Consider the following 17,626-nt stretch of genomic DNA (forward strand, 5'->3'; position numbering starts at 1 on the left):
TTACCACATAATATTACATATACACGCATACATACATGTATTTTATTTAACATTAAAAAGTATCAAATTGAAGTTAATGATATTGCCAAAACAAGGAACTGAATAATATCGAACTGAATTTATATCCATTAAAATAATTAGTAGTTCCATCCATTGATTTAAAACATTACTCTCATACACATTTATAAGCTTATACTCTCAAACAATATAGACACATACATACACACCCATTTTCATACAATCATACACACTTACACAAAGGACACGTACACGTGACAATAACAAACACAGAAGGAGTTGAATTCAGAAGGTTTATACAGTATACACCCACGTGTGCCACAATGACTGCTATTCCGTCTTTGCATATTACAGAGTTAGCTCCCTTGCGGGTAGGTATCGATTGTTACGTCATTATTTTGTGAGCGCAATTCACGTCGTTTTCACCGAAACGTATGACGTTACGCTCGCAAACACATGACGTCACAATCAATACCTACCCGAAAGTGCAGATAACTCTGTGATATGCAAATTGGGAATATACCTGCGTAAATATCGAACAGGTATCAAACAGAAAATAAACATTCCTGGAAGTCATCGAGGTTACTTAACGGAAAATAACATGGGGTTTTTTGAAAATGTAAACGCCTTTTCAAAATAAATTACAGAAAATAATTAACATGTTCTTTCCATTTCTGGAAATACATCCATTAAATACTGAATGCTTATAAGATCGGAGTAGGTAGGTGTATATTGATGTATTTGTGTATACTGTAGGCGGTTGATCTCCGCGTTAAAGGGACTTCTCGGTTCACTTCTTTATGTTTTACATGGCGTCTCCTGAATGTTTACATAAAACTAGTAATCCCTAAAGGTAGTATATATTATGTCAATACTTAAACAATATGGAGAAAAAAGTACATACAGTCCCCATCATACTACAGGCTTTATCCCATATACACTGAATTCCAAGGGAGAATTATCAGATTGCAAATCTGTTCAACATTTGGTGACTTGTTGCTCGAAAAATGACGAATCTCGGATGAACCTGCTATAGCTGTTGTAGAGGCAAAGACAACCCATCTTATGAAATGATCGAATGGCCTCCAAAATCAAAAGCAACGCGACAGTCATGTGATATATTTTCCCAAAGTTGAAGATGCAAAAGGGTCTGTTCAACACTTGGCCAATGTTCACCTAAATCTACGATATATGTGACCTATTTATAAAAAAGTGAAGCTGATTGGTCACTCGTTTCGTAATAGGACTAGTACCACGTGACACATATACATGATAATGTTTATGCGAGACTTGTTTCTTTTGGTGATGGAATGACGCTAAAAGATGATATCCCTTGCTTACGTCATTTCAATGTGAAGATTACGAAGTGTTGCTTTCCATCACATCTTGAGATACTAGTCCCGCACAAACATAACCGGGTATCAGCTCAGCGCTGTTTAGTTTTCATTCAGTATAAATTCCGTCGTGATTAATCTACTTCAATCTACTTAATCTGCGTTCATTAAGTATAAAAGTGCATACAGTACCGTGCCAAAAATGTGACCCTACTGTTAATTTCCCCTTTATATTTTATGTATTTTTACTTTCTTTTTTCTTTGAATTTTCCTGATTTCATTTATTTATGGATTTCATCCAAATTTGTTTTACTGATAGAAAATTTCCAACTCTTTTAGCTCATAATATCAAGTTACAGTTGAACAATGAGGACACGTTTTGGCAAGGCGCTAGCTACGTGTATTTACGTTATTCATACATGAATTACAGAACAAGAACCATCGAATGCCTTCTCAAAACCAAAAGAGAAACATAATCAGTTTTCGAAGAATGATATATATGGTTATTGATCTACACAGTATATACCTGTGACAGGTGTTGTCTGTGTCAGATTGTCATAATTCTCTAGTGGCGTTTAAAACAACGAAACAGATAATGAACTTACGACCAAGTGAAATACGATTTTCACAAAATTCCATCAAGAATGTATTTGACAAAAGATGTGTCCATTCTAACAAAAAGCTTACGGATACTTTGGAAGATTTGTCGACTGGAAAATGCAACATATCGGACATACCGAAAATCACGGTGTTTAAAAAGGATGAAGTTTGGTATACGCTGGACAACAGAAGGCTGTGGGTTTTCCAGAGGTTGGAGGAGAAGAATAAATGTGAGGAAATTCCGGTCAAAATAGGTTCTAGTATACCTGGTAGAAAAATGACTACAACAAATGATGGGAAATATGTTCGTGTAAGGACAGGAGCCGTTACTAGAAGTAGTAGAACGAGAAGAAGACCTTATCGATACAATTAGGAGGGTAGGAATTAACCCTGACACCAGACTTACACTTCATGACAGATACACAAGGTTACCAGGTTTGTGGAAGATTTTTCTTCAAGTAACTCAAAATACAAAATATAATCAAAGATTGTTTGCTTTCTGCAACACTTTCAACGTTACACTCAACTTACCTGTTTCACCTCTCAACGGTACTCTATCTTACACGCCTGAATAAGCGGTTCATCCAAGGATGACGTTTAAAAAAATATTATGGTTTTTAAAACGTTCTTTTACAATTGTGTTTTCCTGCAATCGGAATACTATTGCTGGAATAAGATATAACGGACGTTCATCCGAGTTAGATTAGAGTCATCTAAATGTGTCGATGTACAAGACGAATAAGGTCAATTGTCCAAGGACATTATTAATTGATATTCGTGTGATAATTGCGACGTTTTCCCACAATGACGTAAAAATATCAATTAAGATTCACGCGGGCAGATAACTCTTCATGATAAAAAAACTGTGCTGTGATTGAATTATAATCGTTTCTGTGATATTTTTATTTTCAAATATGCTTTACTTTCATTTTTGTACATTTTACATGTTTCTGCTTTACTATATTTAAAAGAATACACATTTATTTCTAGATAAACTTGTTTTCGTGTTGTTTTGTTTTTTAATATACACTTTACATGTATATATACTGTTCTGGAGTGCTGCACAAGAAAAATATCATAATTTCGACATCATTTTATAAACAAATGAAATTGTCTCTTTTTAATCGTTTTACAGATTATGAAGTTGTTTAATATCAAAGAATATGAATATTCAAACAAAATATATTTGCGGATAGATATTTGATCGTTGCGTCATGCTTTTTATGAGTCTGAGGCCATATTTTTCAGATAAATGACGCAATATTTTCTCAAAAGGAAGTTTCGAGATCCCAAAATCACGTGGTTAAAGTACTATTTACCGTCGATGAATCCCACCATCCGGTGATTATGATGTCGTAATTTGACGTGATTTTTGTGACGTCATAACCACCGGAAGGTGAGACTTACGACGGTGAATAGTACTTTACCCACCTCGAAACTGAGCGATACCTACCCGCAAGGGAGATTAATATGTAATATGCGAAGATGGAAAACAATGCAACATAATTATTTAGAGTTGCATATCAGGTAAAATTAACATAAGCTCATATAACAAAAATGTAAAGAGCAATCATATCGTGGGTTGCAGTACATATACACAATGGTAAATGTTTTAGCTCGGGCTCTCTCATCAAAGAAGTGCCCTGGTTTGCTGACAGTACTTACAATATTTTCATCAGCAAACTTGTATAACTTTGATGACTTTATATAAAATCATGCCACTCATAAAAATATCATAAAAAAGGATTGGGACCAAGATTTATCCCTGAGGAAATCCTGCACTTCCAACCAATCAATAAAGTAAACTCATTAAAGAATGGTGGGACAAGCGAAACACTAACTAATTCTGGTCGTGCACAAAGTTTATCTTTGACAAGCATTGAATACAATAAATAGACCTAGATGATACTGTATGTGAACCGAGCTAGTATCGAAAGTGAAAGCAAACCTATGCATTTGTACCAGGTTTTCCAGATTACATTGACAGCAGGTAATACACAACACCATAATGCGTCTCCGCCCGAGTGACATCCGATTTTGTCAGGATTCCATTAATTCTGTATTCGACAAAAACTCTGAACATGCCTACGGAAGAATCGGTGAAACTCTCGATGATCTGTTGAGAGGCGATTCGGATGTCTACGACATCCCGACGATCACTGTGGTAGATGTAGATGATGTCTGGTACACGACTGACAACAGACGACTCTGGGTGTTCCAGAAACTCGAGGATCTGGGACGCTGTAAAAAGATTCCAGTCATCGAAGATGACGAAATACCGCCCAAAAAGTTTACCACAGAAAACGATGGAATTTCTATCTATGTCCGGGGTGATCCGGGGGGTCATCTGTGGAAAATCTTGAGTGGTGAAGAGTTCTCCGATGATGAGAGTTCTTCTAGTGAATCGTCCGATATTTGGAGTTCCGACGATGATGAAAGCGATGACGGGGATGGTCACTATCGTTATAAGTAGCAATACGATTCCGAAGTTACTGTATCTCAGAGGTTGAATAGTGACTGGAGACGGATTTTCATTCGAGGTGACGTGTAACCTATTTTCTTAATAACTTTTATTAACTTTTTAAAATCTTATATTCAATAATTAATTGATGACGAGTTAATCAAAGAGGAATAGTTTTCTTTTCTCTCCTCAGACAACATTTGCGTTCACGCAAAAAGTGACTGTTTACCATTCTGACTGCGGATTTTGAAGTGAATGAATTACAAAAAATGGTAATAAAGCAATCAATCTTTCTATCACATGCTTCTTTTATTGGATATTACATATTTCTTCATACATGGTAACATACATGTTGGTCTTCAGGTGTAAAAGTCAATAAATCAAAGACTGACAAAATGTTGGTATCCGCTTGCAGTAATGAATATCCCGAATGTTACCAAAAATAAACTAACAATATATGTAGACTGTGTGTAATACATTGTATAGGGGGAATTAAATCGCTAACGTATCGTATTAAACGAAATATTTGGAGAATGGTTGGTTTGAAGATCCCCAACACAGATTTAAAGCAAAAACACCCAGAATAAAATTTGTTTTTAGATTAGTGTACATTACATACTCTTTGGATTATCATAAAGTCATGCAAATGTTTTTTCCTATATGGATGGCATGAAACGCAGTATTTTAGGTCCGTATTGTAATTATAACAGTCGACAAAATGCAGCTATCCTCACGTTTTATCAAGAACTATGTCCGCGTGGTCAGAATGCCATAAGATATCGATTTTCAATGTTTGCCGGCGTATGTTTTACTATCGCATGGTTGTTGAAAGACAATTACATAACAAAGTCATTGCAAATGTCTGCTTAATAGAAATGAAACATTCCACTTACTTGTGTGTTTCACATCGTCGGTTAATCACGTAATCAGCCTGCATTAGCTAGGTTGCGTAGTGGAGTTTAGACACTGTGGTTTCCGAGTGTGATGTTCCGGGATTCCTGTCCAAATCAGCCGTCGTTGAATAGCAGATAGGAAATTCTGACCAATTATTCATCCATCAAAGTTTACCACAATCATGGATTAAAACTGTCGAGGAACAATGTGATCCGATTTCAAAGAACTATATACGACACAGGCACGAAATTTGTTCCGTCGACATATACATGAAATCTACAAGGCGCTCGTGCGGCGTGATGGTCAAGTGTTTTTTCCAAACTTTTTTAAACCGCGATTTTCAAGGTATAAATGCATAAAAAATTAATAAACAAACTTATTACCTCAGTAATTGTTGTACGGTACAAAGTTTTACACAATGTCATATTCATATCAGATAAAATTGTAATGATATGATCAATTCTGACCTACGTCTATTAGTAAAGGATCGATCTGAGAAAATATTTCAATTTTTCGTACAGCGTTCTAAAACTTCAAAAAAACAATCATGATTATCTGGTTAAATTGATGATTGTTTTGCTATTTTAAATTCCGTAGAATATGAAGCTTAGATGATTCTTTTTTGACTGATTATATTTTAAAATATCACATACTGTATACATATGTATGAATTGACTCTTGTTAAAGAAAATTATTTTTGAAGAAAAAACCCAAAACATTTGGCTAGTGTTTAGAGGTTTCGGGTTCGAACCCCTGTCTGGCTTCAATAGTTCCTCCACTCTTGATAAATCTGTACATTTTTATTGTTTGTTTTTAAAGTTAAAGATGCTCCACCGCCGACAGAGCATAAATGAAACACGTACGCAATCAGTACTGCATTCCATATAGGACATAGTGACACGGAATTTTTTCGGGATACAATTGATTATTTTTCATATTTTTATCTAAGTAAAATTAGAAGCTCAAACTTTTCAATGGTGGTAATGGTGTGAAGAAGGTAACTTTCATTCGTGAAGTAAAATACTAATGCCCTATTTTTTATACTCACGAATCAAGATGAGCCTTTGATATGTTATTCATCGACCAAAGTTACAAGCATTTTGAGAGTTACCGTACTTACAACGCAAGAACAGATAACAGCTGAAATGAATTTTGGCTGTATTGCCAAAAATCATTATATTTACACCTTTGGTGGAGTGAAATAAGTACATACGGCCAGACCCTGAAACCAAATTGTGGTCTATAATTTCATTTCGCATTTTTCGAGGATTTTTATTACAAATCTAATTGTATTAATGCAGGTATCTAACATGTATAAGGCATAAAAAGCAAAATTTTACAGTACACTATTTCTGTGTTGTAACTACGTTTATAAAAAAATTGAAGCCATTTGATTGAATTTCACTGTATCATTTATAAAACCTTATGGCTTTCAATAGATTAAGGAAGATAACTTAAAATGTAAACAGATTTTGCTCAGTTACGGCACATGTAACATTAATGCTAACATCTGTATGTGATAAATATATTTGTCCCAGTATGTGACCGCTGTGCTGAGATAAGACTCGATTAGTAATCAAATAAAGTGAATGTTTTTTATATAGATTCTAACAACATGTGTCATAACTATAAATAGATTTAGCAACGTAAACTAGAATAGGTATCGAAAAGAAACTGAAACGTTGGAGTTCCTAGAAATCGCAACCATATCATAGTGGGTATCGAATAGAAATTGAAACACAAACTAGTCTGGAATTTGCGTTTAAAAAAATTAAAACCTATTAAAATTTGTCAGAAAAATAGTCTTTTTATCACATGATGTTATGTCTGACATTGTTGTACCGACTATGTCACAACGGCGAACAGACATTGATAGGTAGATATCGAAATAATAACGTCGTACGAGTTATCTCCCTTCCGTGTGTTATTATGTAATCCGGATTTTGTGTGAACCAGAAGTTCGGAAGTTCTAATTTAGTTTTGAGTTACAAAGAAAACAAAAATCATGGATGCTGGTCGCAACGTCTTCGTCGTATGTTCACAGCCAAGAGAGATAACTCTGGTTAATTTTCTTCCCCCGTTTACCATTATCAAAATCATATATACATGTACATAGATGTATTATGCTATTCAAACTTATTTTTGAAAGCATAAAAATAAGCACTTTTACCTGGGTTTTCGAAAATCAGACATTCAAAACCGGAACAAGAGTCAATTCATACATATGTATATGTAATATTTTAAAAGATTATCAGTCAAAAAAGAATCAATTAAGCTACATTTTGTTTTATTAGTATATAAGTTCAAATATTTGTCATACCAAAACTTTACTCAAACCATCCATACCTGTCAACTTTTAGAAAATGGAATGTGGGAGAAAGTGCGTAAACGATATTTTCAACAGTTAAGCTGACACGTCGCGCCGGAGCATTTTAACTGTAAAAGTTGAATTGCAGTAATCTTGATATCATTTTAACACACTAAACAGTACATATAACTATAAAACAGTTTTTAACAATTGTGACATTTATTTCTTTTTGTTAATTAATTCCATGCTATTTAAATTAACATATTGGAAGTTTTCACATAAGTTTTTGTTTAATTTGATTGTAATTGATAATAAGTAATATATGTTTAACAAAAAATAGGACCAGGTTACAGCCATAGCATCATAATATCGATACATATATGCATAGTACCTGTATTATTACATACACACTAGAAATAAATAATAAAAATACCATTCAATGACTTAAACTATGCACTCTATGGCTCTACTTAACTTAGTCAAATAAATATAGCAGCTATTATATGAAAGTTACAAATGACATCACAGATGTCCACAAAAATGTCCTATAAAAATACACTTTTAATAAAAATAGCACATAAATACTGGCCACTAGCCTACTACTTCTAAAAGTCATAAATGGCATCACAGATATTCACATACTTTCAATAAATAAAGAAGAGAGTTATTGTTAAACATAAATTAAGATCTAAAAAAATGTTTTATGAAACAGCTATCACATACAATTCATCAAAGATGTTGACTAAAAAAAACAATAGCAACTATTTTCAACAATCAAATTATAAATATTATTTTCTATAATAAATGCAGCTGACTAGCAGGACATTCTTATCTGAAATGATGACACATGTTATAGTTCCGTGTTGCTGCCTTTGCCAACTTCAGGACTTCCTGGATAGGTTGAAAGGTACAACAGGTGTCGTCAGTGTTAATCTTGCAACAGAGAAGACAACACAGAGTGGAATTGTCCATGGACATTCGGTTCTCTGTCTGCAGTTTTCGCACCATAGAAAATGTTCTTTCGCACTCTGCAATTGGGGATTGTCAACATGGTTCCAGACAGACGGAACAAAACTGGAAAACGAGTATCACCTGTGATACGGTTACATAATTTCCCTACACCTGCCCAGTAGCTGTCAATAGGTGTCTCACCAGGAATAAACCTAGGCAGTTCAGAGTCGGGTGTCACAGCATAATCAGCCATTCATCCTCTAGTTTGGACATGTCCTCCTGTGGCACAATCCCTGGGAATCTCCTGGCAATAGCCATCACGTCTGTTGGTGTGTCATTGGATCGTGAAGCAGGGTTAAGGTAACCTACCTTGGCAACGACTGGATCATCAAATGGGAATTTCTTAATCATCTTGTCCACAGCAGTACAGTAAAATTTCCTTACAGACCTGTTAGGATAAAAAAGAAAACAATTTGTACCAAGTTTTTCTTTGGCAGGATATATCAAAATGAAAATGAAATGAATTTAATTAATTTGTTTTCAAATTATTTACAGTAATCATATATGATTTATCCCTTATAATGTTTAACTAACCCGAAAAATATATTGGTCAAGGATGGGGAAATGTTGTCCTCATTGTCTACAATGTATTCCCGACAGAATGGTCCAATGTCCAAAATGTTGTCTGGAATCTGATTGTGAATATTATTGAATTCAACCTTGGTCAAATGATCAGCTTCCCGGATGGTTTTGGCTTTGACGAATCTTCAGAAGACGTTTGATCTCTTCTGCCATGTAGCCAATTTTGGATTCATCAGCCTGAAATATACAGGAATGTAATTAGAAAAAGTCAATTTTGATATGAATGTATTATATTCTTATATTATTATATTATATTATTACATACAGATTGTATTTATAAGTATTCTATTATATGTATAAACAATTGCCAAGTCTGTTTGTCTCAGAACTTAACTAATGCCTGAAATGTTGTGTTGAATTCATTGAGTGGCTCGAGGATGAAAGACAGGAACAAATAGTACATCATCATCTCAGGGGATGATAGGTGACCAGCAATCCTCTTGATACGGCCAGGCCTCTCCACATCATCATGGGAATTGAAATAGCTCTGTAGAGCTGGCCAGTGATCAAGGGGGCGCTTCACACACTTTTCAAGGCTCAACCAACGGGTAGAACAGTGCTTCAGTATCTTCGTTGGCTCCACGTCACAAAACTCTGTAAATTCCTTGTACTTTTCTTTCCTGCTGGAGCTGAAAATATTTAATACAGCTTAGTTAATAGTTAGAATTAACATTTTCACAGTCTCAATAATAATAATATTTTTTCATTATCCTGATATAATGTATATTACGTCATACGATTTTGCCTTAAAGTTTCTATCTTATTAAGAACTATATCTACCTGTGATAAAAGTGGAAGTAAGTATCCACCAAAAGATCCTCAATGGGCATTGGCAGGGTCTTAACAGCTGCGACTGTACACAGATTCGCCAGATGGCAGATACATCAAACATCAAAAACATGTGGCGTTTTCTCTTTCAGGCGGGTCATTACAGAGTTGTGTCTACCTATCATTGCGGAGCAGTTGTCTGATACAAACGACACAACATTCTCCCAGGGAATATCATGATCCCTGCGCAAAAAAAAATAAAAAATAAAAAAACAGACTGATTCAGTCACAAATCAAAATTGTACAAATCTTAACTTAATATCTACTAGCTTGTTTATAATGTTAAGTTTATTTTCATTTGTTTTTTACTTCATTTAGAACTTGGTTTCTTATGGATGTCATTCAATGATATACTTACAAGAACACTTGTTGAAGGTTGTTGAAGATGTTCTGGGAATTGCCAATGTTACATATAAGCATGGCCAGGAACCGTGAGACAGCCCTTTCGTTGAAGAAACGAACCATTACCGCTAGGGTCTTTTCAGTGTTGCGGTCATTGCTTTCATCACATGCTAAGGAAAATGGATGAGATCTCAGATGCTGAACTACCTTCCTGCTCTAATGTTGGGGCGAGGGCTTTCTTCACAACCATGGTGGTCTTCGTTCGACTACGGTCCATCTGTATATTATCTGTTCTTTTATAACATATCAAATTTATGCTGCCGTAAGTAACTATTTAAGACATACAGAGGTACATCTGCCGGTCGTAAAAATGGCGGAGTTGTCAATCTCTCATATATATTTCTGCCATTATAACGCAAGGACATTAATATTCATGACCTAATATAAAGTTACGCCATCTTGAACAAATACGAGATTCCCGGTGTTAATATATGAATGTTTATGTCGCTGTTTTGGGTGGTAGCCAAATACCGACTGTAAATTTGGGACGACGCCGTGAAACATAACACGACACAGAACTAACATTTTATGAATCTGTTTGAGATTGTTTAGGAAGTGGTGATAGGTGTAGTGTACGTATTGAGATTCTATAAAATTATCAAACACATTTTACAATTGCATTTTAGATTTTAACAGCCGTTTCGGATACAGTATAGACCTTTAATCATTTAATTTCATTACTATGTGCATCTGCGACACCTACACCGTAACGGTGACCGACTTATACCCCTACGGCCCAATAGCTCGAAGGCCCAATAGTCCGAAGGCCCATTACTCCTAAGGCCTGTTAGTCCGAAGGCCCAACAGTCAGAAAACAGATAATATAACTGGAATTTATATGCGAACAGTACTCGAAATGAAACAAACGTTTATTACGGTTTTCGATGCAAATTACATGTATGTGACTCTATAGATTTGATATGAAAAATGATAATAAACAACGAAATGTTGCGAATTTAAAATAAAAAATAATCTTGAAATACGTAAACGTATCTGATATTAAAAAGTATATGCATTTTATATGTACGATGCAATCGGTTTAACATCTCCCCCAAAAATATCATTATGCGGACCATTTCCGTCATTATGGGTAGAATAAAAACAAGTCAAACAAAGGGGAAGGAAACGCAAAAATAAGTCGTTAAATATTTGTACATATTGTACAATATAACGACGTTTACAGGTATAATAATGCTCATTTTTCGATTCGTAAGATTTGATTATATACATCATTTATTCATGGAAACGTTAACCCTAACGCAATCAAATGACAGTGTACATAAGGCTTACAATCGGACATCTCTACCTGCAAGGACAGATAACTCTGTAATATGCAAATACGGAATAACTTACAATTATGAAATAAATTCCATATCTTATAGTCCTGAGCTACTGTGAGTTATTTCTATCACAATCAAATCATCTAAAACACCCGCACATAAAACAACTCTCATGAGATATGATCGAACGATATAAAATACCAGCATAACATGCAGTAAGCGGTTTTTTTTTATTTCACTTGGTAGAAACTGGTTACTAGAAAATTATAGCATTTATCTATCTACCGTAAACCTACTTACTTTGGCAGAAATTTGATTTCGATTTTTTCGATCATTACAAGTAACTCACCGCGTTCGATTCATGACTTGCGTTCGATTCATGACTTGTCGAAAATGTATGCTTTAGATCTAATTCGCTCGGTTTTATTTCCGGAAATTTATTCTGTCAAAAAAATTAAATCGTACGTGAAATTCAGCTAGATTACTGTATACATTGTACGCTTGAACTGTCAGCCTTTGTTTGGGGAGGGGATATCAGTATCCAGTCGACTTGGAAGACATTTCAGCAAAACACATCATCGATAAAAATAGAATAATCTATACAATGTAAGTAGACGTTAAACCGAAATTAAAACGACGAACTCTTTAATTTCTTGGTAGTAATTACCATATTTTCAAAAATACACTATCATCTTGAGAAGAAACCTACCATTCTAATAAACATTACCTACGTTCATCATCGATAAAAATAGCATTACCTATAAGCAATATAAGTACATGTAAAACCGAAATTAAAACGACGAACTCTTCATTTCCTGGTAGCTATAGCCATATTTTCAGAAAATAAAATTATTTAGAGAACAAACCATAACATAGCATATGCTTATTTGTTACATCATCTATGTATGGATTGTATTCGTGACTGTCGTGAAGGATCGTCTATTTTTCAAGGTCATTATTAAAGTTCTATTCACACGTCTTGTATAGCTCCATTTACTCAAAACTTTAAAGGTTGTATATCCAATAACATGGACGATGTAATGCATAAATAAAACTGGTAAATTTCCAACACGCATTTTGTATTGAATTCTACGTAAACATTTTACACTTAATACATAAGGAAGTAATATACAATTGTATCAGGACTCATCAAAAATACATTCAATAACAATAGTACATATGCTATTATATTGAAACATTGTGCATTGTGGATAATACAATTTTTTATTTACTGTGAGATTTAGTTGTTGATTGTGGTGTCGATAACAGAAGACTTTCGGGGAGTTTCATGAGTATGGACAATATGACAGAACCCTAATTACAACAAACCGCCAATTATCTTTCAATTTTTCGTGAATGATGGTGTTTTCATTGATCAGTGATTTGAAAACATGCGTCATCGATTGACATCAAAAGTGATAAATGTTGCAAACTTAAAAAACGGATGTTGAAATTTGTTATTGGTCAGAAAGTACTGATGGAATATACCTCAAAGTTTGTATGTATATTCTCCATGCATTGAGGTAGTGCATATTGCAAATTGGGACTTATCGGTCGAAAATATAACTGACAGACCGCCATCTTTGATTTTAATTCTCTCTGAAATTTTATGTGTAGCTTCTTTGTCCTTATGAATTAATATGTCAATTGTATTTTGGTAAAGGAAACAACATGACTGATAAACGGCCATCTTGGATTTTGCTACATTATTAGAAGAAGAGGTCTAGCTGCCTCAAGTTAAACTTGCAGGTAGGGCTAGGATTGTCTTGGTCCTGAGTTCTGCAGATTCTTTTAGGAACAAATCCAAGCACAGCATGGCAGGCAGCGGCTATATGAAAATTGACAATTGAAGTGTGTTTTTGTTTAGCAGTTTAAGACATTTAACTATGTGTATTCTATATTGCAAAGGAAAAATGAAAAAAAAGCAGAGAAAATATCCCACTTTCCATTCTATCACATAGATTATTCTTTGGTGGGCGCCAAGATCCCTATAAAATGGGACCACTTTTCATGGTTTCGAGAAAGTCAATAATCTTTAAAATCGTCTGTAAGTGCATTAAACTCGGAAACTAGCTTTAACCCTGACAAATTGATGATAGGTTAATATTTGACTATGATATTATCCCAAAGCTTTAAATTATAGCAGATGATTTGACTTGAAGAACGCTTTATAATTATATTTTGTTTACGTTTGAAATGAGCACTTCGTTGGGTTTTGGAATTTCAAAATACACTTTGAAGAAACTCAATTACCAAAACAACTGTGACATGAAGTGTTGATAAGGCAAACATACTGGTTTTCATCGCATTATCTACCTTGAACGCCATTGTGTGTCTAGCCTGTTTGACATCATTATAGACATTGGAGTTATAAATGATATCTTTATTGTCGCTGTTGGAGGAAACCCTGACCTGAAATTGAATCACTCGGTTGGTTTATGCCCCCTTTTTTACCCCTAATCCGTCAAATTTTCAAAACTATTACATAGTATTTAAATCGTTGGATTCAAAGTATTTAGTATATTCCTAGTTTAATAGTGATAAAATGTTCTAATGTTTTAAAGCTTGTGGAAATTTTGCCAATTTTGCCCATTTTGTGCTAGGTTTTTGTCTCCGACGCCAAAGAGGGCACCCTGGAACAAACTTTATATTCCTCCTAAAGATGTACATGTACCAGAAGGGCATACATATTTCAGTAAATAACGGGTTTTCAAAAAAAAGCCCATAAGACTACAAAAAATCATTACAATCGAATGAGGGATGTACTAAATATATCATTTACAACAATATAACCATGAAACAACCAGTTTGAAAATTTAACAGAAAAGGGTCCAAACCATCTAATGTATTCCTTTTATAATTCCAAAAAAGGTAAGATTATCTAAAAACATTATGACAACAGGCTAATATTGATTGATTTTATTACCAATATATGTAAAAATTATTGTTGTCGCTGGTAGATGGAGGACAGGAATCACATGACTGCTGTCAACGGAGCATTATTGGATTGGATGGGGATCGTTGAAGACAAAGAAAGCAACATTTGTTGCGGTTGGTATGTATTCAATAATACCATTATTTCACTGGCCATTTGATAAAGCGATGGTCTTTGGATTGGGTGGTGTAGTGTGCAACGGTTTGCAAGATCCACGAGCGTGTTGACAGCGAAGAAGCTCAGTGTATAGCCCAGACTATATATATCCGACGCAGGTGTTGTTGGCTGGTGGTTTCTAACTTCTGGAGCCAGATGGTAAGCCATAGAAGTATCCCCTTTATAGGTCTTCACAAATCCGTAGGAGGCGTGGCCAAAATCAATGAATCTGTAATACAAAAGGTATAGGTAATCGCTAAGATAATTGTGAAATTGAATATCTAACATTCCAAATGCTCTACGGTTTTATAAGGAAATTATTCAATAGAAGTCGAAGGTATCTTTAAAAAAAAACTTGCAGATGCAAGCAGCAAATGTATTCAACATATCACCAGTTATTCATCTATTCATTGTTATTATGTTAAAAGTAGTTCAAAATATTACAATGACTTACTTTGCTTGGTAGCCAATGGCAGAGTCATACACGATTATGTTATCATCTTTGATGTCATTTATCAAGACTCCTCTCTGATGAATACGGAGGAGTCCGTTGACGAGACATAGAGCTATGGATAGTTTTTGTTTGATGTTTAAGGCGTTGTCCTCGAGCGATCTACGTAAGGTGATCCCCTCACCGACCATCTCCATCACCAGGCAGATTTGTCTCTCATCAAGAGGGTTGGGGTTGGGTAGTATCCCATACAGTTTGGGTGTGGCGCCTGTCGTATTTAACATTTTCAAACATACCGCCTCGGCAAGTATTCCTCTCATTTCTTCCACAAAATACGACTTTATCGCAACCTTATCGCCGCGGAATGTTGCAGTGTAGACCTAAAAAAAGTAGAGACGTGTTCAGAAGTACATAATTTCCGAAGAAAATCACGATTTTTTTCTAATTTTCTTATGAATACTAGACATATACTTCTTGTTGGCATTGAAATGTTGAATCCTTTACAAATTATAATTCCTGATTCCAATACTTTATTTCAAAGTCATCGTTCAACCTTTTGCACCAACAATTTTGTTAAACAACATATACTTAGAAAGATCACACCCTTTTAAGATTTTATATTGAAAAAATCTGTTTTTGAGTTAATAACGTTACCATAGCAACCAAAAGAGAACAAAGACGTTACTATTTTTTTTTACTTAGAACAAAAGTAGTCAGTTATTGTCTATGGTTTTACATGTACAGCATGTAAACCGTATCCCGATAGCTCAACAAATAAAGGAGATATTGTGTTTTTTCCAACATCGACATGAAAATGCGCAGAAATGCGTAGTTGGGAGTTAAGGGGTGAAGTTAAAGAGATAATTAATGTAGACATCATATATTTGCGATAATTAACTCGTGTCACTATGCGCAATGTAAGTAACAGAATCTGTTAAAATTTACTTTCTTTCTCCATGAGATACATCACTCACCTTACCAAAGACACCAGCTCCCAGTACATTATATCCAACACCCTCTTGATTGGTATCATAACTAAAGTCATTAATGGACAACACATCGACTCCTGCGTAAGCGTTATTTGTACATGAATTGATTGAATTTCCAAGGACTGAATAGCAGTGGTTCATTATCGAATTGTACTGGTACATTGTTGAATTGTACTGGTACATTGTCGAATTGTTCTGGTACATTGTCGAATTGTACTGGTACATTGTCGAATGGTACTGGTATGCCACCTGTTAGCTTATACGAAATCAACCACAAACGTTTTGTCAATAATATATTGCAAATGATATCATCATGCATTGAACCACACAGTAGGCGCGGTTACAATTCTCGGCGAGTTATATGTAATTGTACAATTTATGACTCATTGTAAATGTATGAGTTTGAAATCGCTGCGTTTAATTTTCTGGAAATCCCTATGACCTAAAAATTCATAAAAAAGCCTGCTACCTTTCCGTAACACACATCATATGTTTCTTTAAGAAAGATGTAGCATATTGATATGTATGGCCTAAAATGAGGTTACGACACCAAACAAATGCGAAATTCCGTATGTTACCTACATTAACTCTTTTTGTACTCGTAACGCCTTATTCCGTCTCATAAACATGTTCTCTTTTTGTACTCGTAACGCCTTATTCCGTCTCATAAACATGTTCCCGTATCCATTATGACGCCTAATTAAGTCATGATTAACATGTGAAAATCGTAAGGTTTACTTTCGTTTTACCAGCCGGTTAAGCTAAGTTATAAAACGGAATAATCTCGGTAATAGTATTTCAAAGAAATAAATATGTATTGATGTATTGAAAATAAATATGTATTGGAAATAAATATGTATTGGAAATAAATATGTATTGCAGAGATGAAAATAATTACGTACCAGATGCATGTTCAACCGTAAAATCGTTTAATTCACAGAAAATCGTCCGACTGAAGCTCGGTTGTTTGCAATCGTGGACTGATTTTGCTACCGGTTTTCTGCGGGATTGTTATCAAGAAAATAATCATAAAATCATCCAAAATCATAAAGTATCAAACAATATGTTAAATATAATATTTGAATATTATTTATGTGCAAGAAGTGTCCACTGACAGCGGAAAACGATCTTCTGAATGACTGCTAACTTGCACACGTGTTAAGCATATGCCGGTCAACAGGTGTATTTCTGGGATTCTGTCAAACAATTCGCCATGCTTTTAATGAAATAATCGGTAATCATGTGTATACAAGTAAATTACAGGTGATTTAGAACATATTACCGATGCTATAAGCATCAGACTGTCATAAAACATCGTTTAAACGATCTCTGCAATGAGATGCATTTGCTCAATACACAAAGGACGAAGCCCATATT

General features: G+C 34.6%; 3 protein-coding genes across 5 annotated transcripts; 1 reads left to right on the forward strand and 2 right to left on the reverse strand.

Annotated features, from left to right (window-relative positions):
* Positions 1-3,905: 3,905 nt before the first annotated feature.
* Positions 3,906-4,709, forward strand: LOC138323879 (uncharacterized). The gene has a single exon (XM_069268789.1). It carries the CDS (start codon positions 3,961-3,963, stop codon positions 4,423-4,425), a length of 465 nt encoding a protein of 154 aa, XP_069124890.1. The 5' UTR covers positions 3,906-3,960; the 3' UTR covers positions 4,426-4,709.
* Positions 4,710-8,439: 3,730 nt separating this feature from the next.
* On the reverse strand, positions 8,440-11,466 carry LOC138323881 (uncharacterized). Of its 2 annotated transcripts, none has more exons than XM_069268792.1 (5): positions 10,395-11,466; positions 9,989-10,219; positions 9,543-9,837; positions 9,161-9,385; positions 8,440-9,014 (listed from the first exon to the last, which is right to left on the reverse strand). In XM_069268792.1, exons 2-4 carry the CDS (start codon positions 10,036-10,038, stop codon positions 9,299-9,301), a joined length of 432 nt encoding a protein of 143 aa, XP_069124893.1. In that variant the 5' UTR covers positions 10,039-10,219; positions 10,395-11,466; the 3' UTR covers positions 8,440-9,014; positions 9,161-9,298. The 2 variants fall into 2 exon arrangements, with proteins under 2 accessions (XP_069124893.1, XP_069124894.1); XM_069268793.1 differs by having other exon boundaries at positions 9,549-9,837; positions 10,395-11,463.
* Positions 11,467-12,092: 626 nt separating this feature from the next.
* Positions 12,093-17,196, reverse strand: LOC138323880 (proto-oncogene serine/threonine-protein kinase mos-like). 2 transcript variants are annotated; one of them, XM_069268791.1, is made up of 3 exons: positions 17,152-17,196; positions 15,264-15,640; positions 12,093-15,038 (listed from the first exon to the last, which is right to left on the reverse strand). In XM_069268791.1, exons 1-3 carry the CDS (start codon positions 17,158-17,160, stop codon positions 14,693-14,695), a joined length of 732 nt encoding a protein of 243 aa, XP_069124892.1. In that variant the 5' UTR covers positions 17,161-17,196; the 3' UTR covers positions 12,093-14,692. The 2 variants fall into 2 exon arrangements, with proteins under 2 accessions (XP_069124892.1, XP_069124891.1); XM_069268790.1 differs by lacking the exon at positions 17,152-17,196 and adding an exon at positions 16,235-16,845.
* Between the last annotated feature and the right edge of the window lie 430 nt (positions 17,197-17,626).

The sequence above is a fragment of the Argopecten irradians genome, chromosome 5 (assembly GCF_041381155.1).
Source record: "Argopecten irradians isolate NY chromosome 5, Ai_NY, whole genome shotgun sequence".
NCBI classification, from domain to species: Eukaryota; Metazoa; Mollusca; class Bivalvia; order Pectinida; family Pectinidae; genus Argopecten; species Argopecten irradians.

Excerpts from the sequence above, each read along its gene's own strand:
- LOC138323879 (XM_069268789.1), top strand. The coding sequence starts at position 3,961 with ATGCGTCTCCGCCCGAGTGACATCCGATTTTGTCAGGATTCCATTAAT.
- LOC138323881 (XM_069268792.1), bottom strand. The coding sequence starts at position 10,038 with ATGCCCATTGAGGATCTTTTGGTGGATACTTACTTCCACTTTTATCAC. Across the intron at positions 9,838-9,988 it reads TACTTCCACTTTTATCACAG|CTCCAGCAGGAAAGAAAAGT; the intron begins GTAGATATAGTT and ends AAATATTTTCAG. Across the intron at positions 9,386-9,542 it reads ACACAACATTTCAGGCATTA|GCTGATGAATCCAAAATTGG; the intron begins GTTAAGTTCTGA and ends TGTATATTTCAG.
- LOC138323880 (XM_069268790.1), bottom strand. The coding sequence starts at position 16,474 with ATGTACCAGTACAATTCGACAATGTACCAGAACAATTCGACAATGTAC. Across the intron at positions 15,641-16,234 it reads GAGCTGGTGTCTTTGGTAAG|GTCTACACTGCAACATTCCG; the intron begins GTGAGTGATGTA and ends TACTTTTTTTAG. Across the intron at positions 15,039-15,263 it reads GCCATTGGCTACCAAGCAAA|ATTCATTGATTTTGGCCACG; the intron begins GTAAGTCATTGT and ends TTTGTATTACAG.